At 41.8% G+C, this 12,193-nt stretch overlaps 1 protein-coding gene across 2 annotated transcripts in view; it reads right to left on the bottom strand.

Annotated features, from left to right (window-relative positions):
- Window positions 1–12,193, bottom strand: part of kif6 (kinesin family member 6) — a 565,092-nt gene that overhangs the window by 52,553 nt on the left and 500,346 nt on the right. For both annotated transcript variants that reach the window (XM_043687249.1, XM_043687250.1), the window contains exon 19: window positions 3,228–3,316. In XM_043687249.1, coding sequence (XP_043543184.1) covers window positions 3,228–3,316 — 89 coding nt within the window. The remainder of the gene's footprint in view (window positions 1–3,227; window positions 3,317–12,193) is intronic.

The raw sequence follows: 12,193 nt of genomic DNA, 5'->3' as shown, positions 1-12,193 counted from the left end.
GTCCAGGAGGGGGAGGGAGGTGTCAGAGATGGTCCAGTTAAATTTAAGGTCAGGGTGGAATGTGTTGGTGAAGTTGATGAATTGCTCAACCTCCTCGTGGGAGCACGAGGTGGCGCCAATGCAGTCATCAATGTAGCGGAGGAAGATGTGGGGAGTGGTGCCGGTGTAATTACGGAAGATCAACTGCTCTACGTAGCCAACAAAGAGACAGGCATAGCTGGGGCCCATACATGTGCCCATGGCTACCCCTTTGGTCTGGAGCCAACAAAGAGACAGGCATAGCTGGGGCCCATACGTGTGCCCATGGCTACCCCTTTGGTCAATGTGATCTAATTTTAATAGCTTTGATCTGAAGTAATTCATAACCTCTCCCCTTTTCTTTCTTTTTCTCTTTCTTTCCTGAGCACTTGTGTGAATGTGTGTAGCAAATCATCCCTTCACGTTTTGAAAGAAAGAGTTGGCTTTGAGTCATTTTCAAGTTGGACTTGGTGGACAGGGAATGAAAGATTATCTGGAGGGAATGTAGGATGTGGAATTGAGGTTAAAATCAGATCATCCATGATCTTATTGAATGGCAGAAAGGCTTGAAGGGCCGAGTAACTTTGTTCATTGTTTGCCTGTTTGCAATGTTCTGACAGGTCTAAAACTGTTCTCTATTTTTTGCAGCTTCTCTCTCTGCCATCAGCATTCTGTCTCTCCCAGCCGTCTTGTGGTGTCCTGTCTCTCCTCTCCTTCTAGCCTCCCTCACTGCCTCCACAGAGCCTTCATTTCCCCCTTGCAGCCTCTTTCCAACCCCTTTGCAGCCATCCTGTCTCCATCCAGGCTCCTGCAATCACTCAACCACCCCTCGGCCCTTACAGCTTCTCTAAATCACTGCTGCACCCTTGTAGCCCACCTACAGTCACCACGAAACTTACAGGATACTGACAGCCTAGATAGAGTGGACATGCAGAAGATGTTTCCATTGGCAGGAGAGATAGTACCTGGGGGGCACAGCTTCAGGGTGAAAGGACAACCCTTTAGAACTGAGACGATGAGAAACTTCTTCAGCCAATGAGTGTTGAATCTGTGGTACTCATTGCTGCAGAGGGCTGTGGATTCCAAGCCATTAAGAGAGAGGTAGATTGGTCCTTTATTAGTAAGGGGATCTAGGTTCTGGGGAGAAGGCAGGAGAATGGGGTTGAGAAAAATATGAGTCATGATCAAACAGCAGAGCAGACTGAATAGACTGAATGGCCTAATTCTGCTCCTATATCTCCTTTATGTGAACTATCTCTGCCCACACTCTGGAGACCTCCCTGTCTTCCACCTCCCTCTTTTCTGCCTTGTACAATCGTCCATCCTTGCAGCCTCACCATCTCCCCCATTACCTTGCAGCCTCACCATCTCCCCCATTACCTTGCAGCCTCACCATCTCCCCCATTACCTTGCAGTCTCACCGTCTCCCCCATTACCTTGAAGCCTCACCATCTCCCCCATTACCTTGCAGCTTCACCGGCTCCCCCATTACTTTGCAGCCTCACCATCCCCCCATTACCTTGCAGCCTCCTGCTCCCCTCAATTCCTCTCAATCCCCTGACTTCATGTGCAGTTTTCCTTTTCTCCCAAAATGCCTCTTGAGTTGGCAGGTGGACAGCCGCCTTAACCCTGACCTGCGCAAGAAAACTGCATCTGGCCCTCAGAAAACATCTGTCTGCTGCTGGATCTCAGCCTCCAGCTTCACTTCTTGCCTTCCAGCTTCCCCTGCTCACAGTGGATACTTCCTAAGTGACTCTGTCTCTTCTGGCATTTACTTGTTTAACTGTTCGCTGCTCCTCCAATTGTGTCAGTGGCAAGCAGACAAGAGAACCAGCCGGTGCCTGGGGAAACAGTTCATCATTTTCTTCCATTCATTTTATGGGGGCAACCTTTCTCTGATTGTTTGGCACCACAAGTGAATGTTCCAGGGTGCTTTCAGTGGCAAATTTGCCCATCGCCCTCATGTATTTTAATCGTCGCTGCAGCTGTTTGCATCATCAACGATGGTTGATGATCAAGGAGTGTCCTGTCTAACAACACTATGGGAATACCTTCACCAGGCAGACTGCTGAGGTTCAAGAAGGGCACTCACCAGTATCTTTCTGAGGGAAACTAGGATAGGCATAAAATATTGGCCTTACCCATAAATTCCAAAAATGGGTAAACGACAAAACAGTTGAAGGCTGCCAAAATAATGGAAGATGTACATTAGCAAGAGTGTCTCGTCTTTTCTTAGCTATGTTTGTGAGGGCATTGAATCACTTCCTACACTTCAGAACAAAAGGGGAACAGCGATAAGTTTCGGTCTTGCTTGCAATCTCCACATCGCGTGAACAAATATTTAAAAAAAGATTCTTGCAGCTGTGGAGGTAACACTGAATAATTCTGCCATGTCATTCAAACATCATTTACGGACCACTTTTCTGGCACTCCTGTACTCACTGGTGTCATAAAAGCACTTCTAGTGATGCATGTAAGTAAGTACCTGATAGTCTTTTAGTTGCTGTAAAATGATGTGGCCCTATGCAAAACTACAATGTCCACAGCATAATTGTATTGCTGGCCCTCTTGCAGTGGTAAGTAAACCTGTCAACAGTGATATTACTGCCAAATGTTTCTTGAATAGAAAATCCTCAGAGAAAACTTCAATTACTCTGCAATAAATAATCTTTGGCAGGCAATCTTCAAGATCCACCTGGCAAGGCAGGGGAGTTGGACGAGGGGGCAGGTGTGGGGAGTGGTGGTGCTCAGTGAGGGTAGGGGAATCTACACTGGAGACAATGCTCTTTCTAATATTTCTTTATAGTACATATTCTGTTAATTCCACAACATGGTCTCTTCAAATTTTCCACATGGTCGCCTTCATATATACCTTCAATGGAATGATGGTTGTTGCACTATATGATACACTCCAGATTGCTACATGGCCAAGCAACTGCACACTTTGGTGAAATTATTGGGATCATCATCATGTCAATCTGACTTCAGAGCTGAAAGGCTAGCTGGTAACCAGCATCTTAGTGTGTAATATTTTAAAATCCGGACTAGTCTAAAAGGCATTCGGTTCTGTTCCTATGAATTTTGCAAATCAGATCAAGCCATTATAAGTGTTTCACAGTATGAGTTGGATATTGGAAGGGAAAGAATCTTCTAAAATATTTATGTCATAGTAGTGCATAAGATATAGATTTTAATGCGCTATTTCTCACCTACTGCTGTGCAGGCTCCCCTGGGAAGCTGTTGGAGTCACAGAATGTGTCTTACAGGTATTCTGACAGGTGGCCTCAGATGGTTGTCCCTGTTGGGTTTAAAATAATAGAGCAAACGTAAAATAGTGAACTATTCATTTTCTTAAAATAAAAATCTCCATGCAGCCAGGTTGTGAGGTTATGATTAAAAAAACACAGATGTTGCTAACAGAAGTGATTGATGCCAGGTCAGATTTGCAGGTCTTAAGTTTCAGCCTTCCAATTAACATGTGCAGGTGTTAGACACATGTTAATACATATGTACTTTAATCATCTGAAGGGCCTTCTGGAAGAACTTAACTTCAAACTGTTACTACCTTAGCTACTGTTGGTGAACAAATTATAAAAAGTTACAGCTTTGTTAATCACTAGTAGAGACAACAAAAGTAATGATGGTGAACAAGAAGAAAGAGTAGAATGGAAATGTAGATTGGAGAGAGGGCTGAAATTCTTCAAGGTGAGCATACCTGGAAGAGATCTAGCAGGGAATTAAACACTTAAATAAGACAAAGAACTGCGGAGGCTGGAAGTCAGAACAAAAACAGAAATTGCTGGAGAAACTCAGCAGGTCTGGCAACATCTGTGGAGAAAAAAACAGAGTTAATGTTTCGGGTCCAGTAAGTCGTCTTTAATTTGTTCCAGATGAATGAGACACATTGCCATTATTGAATGGGGATATTCTGGGACACCACCACAAAACTGTAACAACTGCTGGACCATTCTGAGAATACTTTATACATGTTTCACAGTATAAGTTGAGAATATTTATATATAGTGTTGAGAATACTTTATTATAATGTGGCTGATTTCATTCATAAAAAAGGTTCCATTCCGTCTACGTCCAAGTCACTTGTGATCATCGGAACTACATTTTAGAAGTCTGTGCCGTGTATAAAAGAAGCTGCCATCATGGTTATGTCCTTAATAACTCTTAGGTTCCTGATTCATATCAAGGATCAGGTGCCTTACAATGATTTCTGTTTTCTTACAAGGATTCCAACAAGGTCAAAGTGAGCAGACATGATGATATTCGGTTGGCAGCACAAAGGTGCAGCAGGTAATCAAGAAGGATAATGGAATGTTGGCCCTTATTTCAAGGGGATTGGAATATAAGAGTAGGTTGTGGAGGTGGGGGATTCAATGATGGCAATAATATAGCTGATTGTCGATGGTTAGGTTCACTCTTGTTGGAGATGGTCATTGTATGGTATTGTGTGTGCAAATACTATTTATCATTTAACAGCCCAGAGCCTTTTACCTGACCAGCCAATTCCACAATATTTAGTATACATTAATTTGTTAGAAGCTGATTTCTGCATGGTTCCATGTTTAATTACAGGGCATTAAAAGACATGGCAGCATTTATCCTGAAATGTATTCAAAAGAAATGACTGCAAGGAACATTGCCAAATTGGCAGTTTAAAGTTCTTAATTGACCCAGTAGGTATTCTGGACCAAGATGTTATGTCTGGAAAACCGAGGCTTTGAAGGGGAACTGCATTTTTGTTCAGAATCTGAAAAGCCACACAGTACCAATACCAGAAAGTCGCTGATACAGGGCCAGGCACGTAACTAACTCATGTTCTGTGTAGTACTCTGCTTTGCATTTTGTGTTGGAGATATCTGCTTGTTACATCAGTTGCTCACTCCAGTAAATTGGAAATTTGGCACAGCAATATTTAATTTTTCAATGTTTGTCTGTTAGTCAAGCCTGAATGTGGCTACAGTATGAAACTGAAGTTAAATTGAGAAAACAAGCAGGAAAAATCTAAGAACATACATTACATAAGCGTTTGTAAATAGCATTCTACATTTAGACATCGAAAGTATGTGTTTTGGAAGAATGAGGGGGTACTTTTATCGAAACACCTAAAATCTTGATGGAATTGGACAGGCTAGAATGTTTCCGATGTTGGGCAAGCCCAGCACTAGGGGTCACAGTCTAAGAATAAGGGGTAAGCCATTCAAAACTGAGATGAGGAAGAATTTCTTCACTCAGAGAGTTGGGAACCTGTGGAATTCTCTCCCACAGGAAGCTGTTGGGGTCAGTTCATTCAAGAGGGAACTGGACGTGGCCATTGTGACTAAAGGGATCAAGGGGTATGGAGAGAAAACAGGAATTGAATATTGAAATTACATGATGAGTTATGATCATATTGAATGGTGGTGCAGGCTTGAAGTGTTGAATGGCCTGCTCCTGCACTTATTTTCTATGTCATCTCTACATATCTTCAAAGCATAAAGCACGATTGGAGGCTATGCATAGTCATAATGTCATTGCACCACTGATCCAGGACTGCATACCATTTTTCTGGTTTGAAAATGGTTTTGAATCCCACGGTGAAATGTGAATTCAATAATATCTGGAATAGAGTACAGGCCTAATGATGGCCATGTAACCATTGTGAAAACTGATCTGGTTCACTAATATCCTTTAGGAAAGGAAATCTGCGATTCTTAACTGCTCTGGCTTACATGTGACTTCTCCACAGCAATGCTGACTCTTACGTGACCCCGGGAATTAGGGAATGCTTCCCAGACAGAAACACCCCCACCAACCCACAAATGAAGGTTTAGAAAACAATAGGTGGGATGAGATGGAGAACATTTTAAATGTACCTGCTGCAGCACCATCACCAGGTGATTCATTCAGGCTGTCAGATGGCAGTTTCAGAGTTGTTGATACAGGGATGGACACCTGAATGTAGTACCAATCCACAAGAAAGTGAAACTGCTCGACAGTTACTGGAAGAAGGCCAGCAGATATTTGAGCAGCTCGCAGAAGACAGATGTTTGATATGGCAGTAAGGGCTTTTCAATACTTCGAAGTCAAAGAAAAATGCAATCATTGGAGCATCTACATTCTGGCAGAGATGTTGGGGAGACCATTACGATCAGATATCCTCAGAAATTGACCCAAATTGGGGAGGTATCCACTGGTACCTAATAAATGTTCAGCTGCTTAAACTGGAATCACTTAATAAAGGTGTGCAAGTTTTCAAAGAAGAGAATTGCAGGTAGATTACCTGAAAGTGAAGTGTATGTTATAACATCACAAATGTCAAAGCAACGGGTCATTTTAAGGAATGCACAGTCAAGACTACAAACATTTTCTTTCACTTTTGAGATGTGAATATTGTTGGCTGGATCAACATTTATTGCCAACCATATTCACGGAGTTTCTCACAAGCTGTAGAATCTACCACTAACTGGCATTGCAATACAATCCATAAATAAATGGTGAAACTGAAGAATTCAACAGGATGATAAAGGACATTCTGATAGCTAGTATGTCAGAGGTAAAAGCTTTCAAACAATCAAATTATATATCATTTAATACATATTCATCCATTCCATACTCTCTGACCAGAAATGCACTCACCTAACCTCATAACATATGAAGGAAAAGAGAGGTCAAAATGAAATAAGCTCCTTAGAAATTTAATCTGCAGGGATAGTTAAGGGAAATAAGAAAATGGCAGAGGGTTTAAAAGATATTTTGCATCAGTCTTTATGGTGGAAGATACTTCAAACACCCTATTAATGCTAAAGAATACAGGGCTGGGTGGGAACTAAGAACCATCACCATTACTAGTGAGGTAATATCATGGGAAATTAATGGGTCTAAAGGGAGTTAGGAAACCTAGTTCTGATGGCTTAGATCCTGGGATCCTAAAAGAAATAGCTACCAAATAGTGGATGCATTGGTTGTAATTTTCCAAAAATCCTTGGGTTTTGGAAAAAATACCAGAGAACTGGAAAACTTCCAATGTTAGACTTGTATTCAAAAAGGAAGGGAGGCAAAAAGTAGGTAATATCGACCAATTAGTCTATTGGAATCGATTAGTAAGGAGTAATACCTGCACATTTGGGAAATCATAATCAAATCAACCAGAGCCAGCATGGCTTCATGGAAGGGGAAATTGTGTTTGACGACATCATTCGAGTTTTTCAAGGAAGTCTCAACTAGAGTGGATTGAGAGGATCTAATAGATGTGTTGTATTTGGACTTCCAGAAGGTGTTTGACAAGGTACCTCACAAAAGGTTAAGTCATAAGATGACAGTTGGGAAAAAAAAGATGCGCCATTTGTATAGGAATACACTTCAAAACTTTCGAACATCAATTTATCTCCTGCCCCTGCACCAACTTTGGGAGTTGTTTGGTACTTCAAAATACAACAGACCCTATACCAAATAATTCCCATCTTTATTAGAATTAGAATTCCTACAGTGTGGAAACAGGCCCTTCGGCCCAACAAGTCCACACCGCCCCTCTGAAGAGTATCCCACCCAGACTCATTACCCTACATTTCCCCTAATGAATGCACCTAACCTACACATCCCTGAACACTACGGGCAATTTAGCATGGCCAATTCACCTGACCTGCACATCTTTGGACTGTGGGAGGAACCGGAGCACCCGGAGGAAACCCACGCAGACACGGGGAGAATGTGCAAACTCCACACAGACAGTTGCCCAAGGATAGAATCAAATTCAGGTCCCTGGCGCCATGAGGCAAATGTGTCACCTATAACATTTTATATATATATATATAGCTGAAGCTGTGAATAATTCCAATATGTGGTGAATATGAAGTAGGTCCAGACAAGGGGATGACGAGATTATTTATAAACTGAAATGGTTTTCCCTCTTCAAAATTTAGAAGATTGGCCATTCCTCAAAGATTGAAAGATTCAATAAAATTCACGAAAAAGATGGTAACATAGAGGGCCTAGATAACGTACTTTAGGGAAGAAAATCTACAATTCCGACGAGGCCTGGCCAACATGTAATGCAAGATCCTACAGTAATGTGACTGACCCGTAACTGCCCTATGGAATATATTAGCAAATCACTCAGGTCAAGGGCAATTAAGGATGACTAACAAATGTTTGCCCAGTCAATGATGGCCACATCTCACGAAAGAATAAAAACAAAACTGAGTAACGTGTGCATTCTATGTGTCAGATTAGTGTAGACTGGTGAAAGAAACAGGTTTACAATTTACTGGTTTACAATTCTTCAATTAATTTCTGCTTTTGCCGAGATTTTCAGCATCACAAATTGTTTCTTTGACAAGATTAATTGTCATGTGGGAAAGAAATACTTTCTTACTCATTGTTTGAGAGATGCTTGCACAAAGTTGGAAATATTTACAGCTTTGTGAACCCAACTCTTAAAATGGCTGAAAGCTGTCTGGGAAAGGGCTACATTAGAAGTTGGCTGGGTGAGCCTGGGGTGAGAGTGGAGGTTGCCGGATGCAAGCACAGGCACAGGCTGGGCAGAAAGCCGATCGGGTGCACTAGGTCTCAAAGTTTCAAGGGAAAACAATAAAATATATAACATCTGCCTGTGGACTGATTTAGATTCAAACTAAACTGTTGTTAGCTCTGTGATTTAACATAGATAAATTTCCAAATGAATTTTGATAAACCTTAATATGAAAGTTCATGAATTAAACTGGCTGTTGTGTGGATGGTCTGGAAAATGATTGAAAGGAATGAATAGGAGATATAGGGCATATAGTCCCTCAGAGCTCAGGCAGGGAACACTGCTGTTTCCAATTCACAAAAGTAAGCTCCATGTTCCTTCATTCATACGTGGGATGTGAGTGTCAACATCTTGGCCAGCATTCATACTAAATTCATCACGGGCTTTAAGGAGGTGATAGGGAGCTAGAATTAATCTGGATTCAGAAAATGGATACACAGTAGTCAAATTTGCACACAAGATACCAAAGTAGAAGGAGCAGTGAAAACACAAGGGACAGCTCATAAATCAAGGAATGAGTGGATAAAACAAGAGGAGTAGACATAACAATGGGAGTTAAACTGTCTAAAGTGATACACTGATGTAGTGTAGAGATCATGGATCTATCATGAATAGTCCTGAAATATATATCCTGAAGCTAAAGGAGAATATGAAGAAGAGGTACAGCTCTGTTTGAGAAAGCAGTGAAAATATTCCATGCAGTTGTGGTCAACAAGAAACAAAGCAGAAATATGTCATTGTTCCTTCAGTATCACTGGGTCAAAAATCTGGAACTCCCTCCATAACAGCATTGTGGGTTTGTGCCTAAACCAAATGGACTGCAGCAGTTCAAGAAGGCAGCTCACCACCATCTTCTCAAAGGCCACTAGCGATAGGCAACATGTTGTAGCCAATGATGCCGTGGTACGGCAGCTGCTCTGCCCAGGACTGTAAGAAACTACAGACAGTTGTGTGCACAGCCAGGCCATCATGGAAGCCAAACTCCCATTCATGGACTCCATTTACACTTTCTGCTGCCACGGAAAGGCTGCCAACATTATCAAATACCCCTCCCACCCGTGAAATGCTCTCCTACAATCTCTTCTGTCAGGCAAAAAATACAGAAGCTTGAACACATGGACCATCAGGTTCAAGAACAGCTTCTTCCCTGTTGTTATTAGATCGCTGAATGGACCTTTATAATTTCTTGCTAATGCTAATCTTGCTTTGTGCACCTCCTGTGCAGTTGTAACCCTGTAGGCCTCACTCTGTCTGTGCACACTATGACCTGTATGTCGTTGTTTGCTTTGATCTGCCTGTACTACTCGCAAAACAAAACCTTTCATCGTAAATAGTTACATGTGACAACAATAAATCAAGTAACGTCCTCTGTGAATGAGTAAAACAACATGTCAAGGACAGAATGCAGTGCAGGTAACAGCCAGAGAAACAATCTTTCAAATCAGGGATCTGAATGATGAAAAAAAATGGAAAAGTATGGTCTGAAATTTTCCCAAAAGATAGTAAAACCTGATTGCTTGTTGTTCCCTACTGCAGTGTTGGAAGCATGTGGGACTTCCCCTGTAATGTTGTTCCACTACCATTTGATGAGATCTTCTGTCAACCAGCTCATCTCCAGAGTGCTAGTAACATCCAGCCTGCAGATCCTTCCATCACATTCAACTACTTCATCAAAGACTTTCCATTCATTAAAAGATCCGAAGTGAGACATTCACTGATTGCATATTGTTCAGCACTACTTGCAACTCCTTAGATACTGAAGCAATCCTTCAGCAATCAATGCAGTCAGATCTGGACAACCGTACGGCTTGGGCTTATAAGTGGCAAGTAGCATTCATGCACAAAGGTATCACTATTTCATTTAACAGAAGATGTAACCATCTCTCTTCAATATTCAATGGCATTACCTTTGCAGAATCTTTCACTACCAGCAGCCTAGGGGGTTACCATTGACCAAAAAACTGAATTGGGCTTCGCATATAAATACTGTAGCAACAAGAACAGGTCAGTGGTTCGAGGTTTTACAGCAAGTAACTGTCTCTGCAATGCCTGCCCACCATTGATAAGGCTGAAATGTGATGGGAGACTCTTCACTTGCCTGAATGGGTGTTGCTTCAACACCAACCAGGATAAGGCAGCTTGCTTGACTGGCAACCAATTCACCATCTTTAAGATTTTCCCCTTCATCATTAATGCACAGTGCAGCAGTGTGCACTGGCTACAAGGTGCACTGCAGCAACTCACCAAGGCTTCAAGAAAGAACTTTACAAATCAGTGAGGATTACTGCCTCCTCTAAGCCACATACCATTCTGACTAGGACCTATATCACCATTCCTCCAACGTACTTGGATTAAAATCTTGCAAGTCCCTTCCGAACAGAACCGTGGGAGTACCTATACCACGTGGACAGCAGCAGTTCAAGAAGGCAGCTAACCACCATTCTTATGAAGAACAATTCCGAATTAGGAAAATAAATGTTCGCCACCCGGTGATGCCCATATCGCATGAATTAATTAAAGTAAACTCTAGGAGTAGAAATAGAGGACAGAGGTAAATGGAGAGCTATGATGAGCGGGCACGAAAGGGGCAGCGCAGCCAGGAACTTGTTGAATGTCAGATATGCTAGACAGTACTAATGGCCTACTCCTGTTCCTATTTCTGATGTTCTTATGTTCTTTGCAATCTGCTTTCACATGCAAACTCTTCCCACTTTGCATTGCAGTTTGCAAGCACTACGTAAAATGTGAAAGCTGCCTGAAATCATAAAGATTCCAGGCAAATCCAGCTATGACTGGGGAACATCCCAATCCCTCTGCACTGAAATTGCTTGAAGTCTCTCTTTAATTAAGTAATAGGTTGATTCTTTCTAGCAAAGTGTATGACCTGACACATTTTCATATTAAATTCAATCTACAAAGCTTTTCCTCACTCACTTAACCTATCCATATTTCCTTTCAGATTGCAACATGCCCTCACACTTTTTGTATCTTCAGCAAATTTTGCTGAAGGCTTTCTGCAAGAGGCCTTAATTCATATGCTGTGAGCCTGAGAAGAGAACCTGGGCCCTTACATTCAAAGATCTGCCGGTTCGTAACCAGTCGCTGGAATGGCTTGTAATTTTGTCTGTTACCAATGGGAGAGTCAATGTTTGAAATTCTCATCTTTCTGGAAGATACACTGCACTTTCATAGAGCAGTTTCAAGATCAGCAAGTTGTGTACAGCACATTATGGTCATTAACCATTATTTAAGTTAAGGCTCCAGCATTGTGTTATGGACCAGGCCAGACCCCCTGCTCCATAAGGGAGAAGTCAGAGACAGAGGCAGATCAGCCTGGACCTTTTTGGAGCCAGCAGCTTTTACAACACTACTGCTAAAAACCAAACCAAACCAAACCAAACCAAAGAAAAGCTGAGCTGGGAGAATTGGCCACTCCCCTTTCATTGTACAAGTGTTTTCTTTCCCAACAACTTAAAGCCTGTTGCCTGAGGCAGTATCTGTTACCTGTAATCAAATTGGCCCAAAAACCCTTCAACTTAAGACTTTTCGGAGTCTGTGTCTTTTACAACCTCTCTGAAAAAAAAGCCAAGGACAACATAATCTTGTTAAAAAAGCAGCATCATCACAATTGTCATTGGAATTTAATAGTGTTTA

The sequence above is a fragment of the Chiloscyllium plagiosum genome, chromosome 3 (genome assembly GCF_004010195.1).
Source record: "Chiloscyllium plagiosum isolate BGI_BamShark_2017 chromosome 3, ASM401019v2, whole genome shotgun sequence".
Lineage (NCBI taxonomy): Eukaryota > Metazoa > Chordata > Chondrichthyes > Orectolobiformes > Hemiscylliidae > Chiloscyllium > Chiloscyllium plagiosum.
The sequence above is the reverse complement of the archived record's forward strand: the minus strand, read 5'-3'. Positions and strand labels throughout refer to the sequence as shown.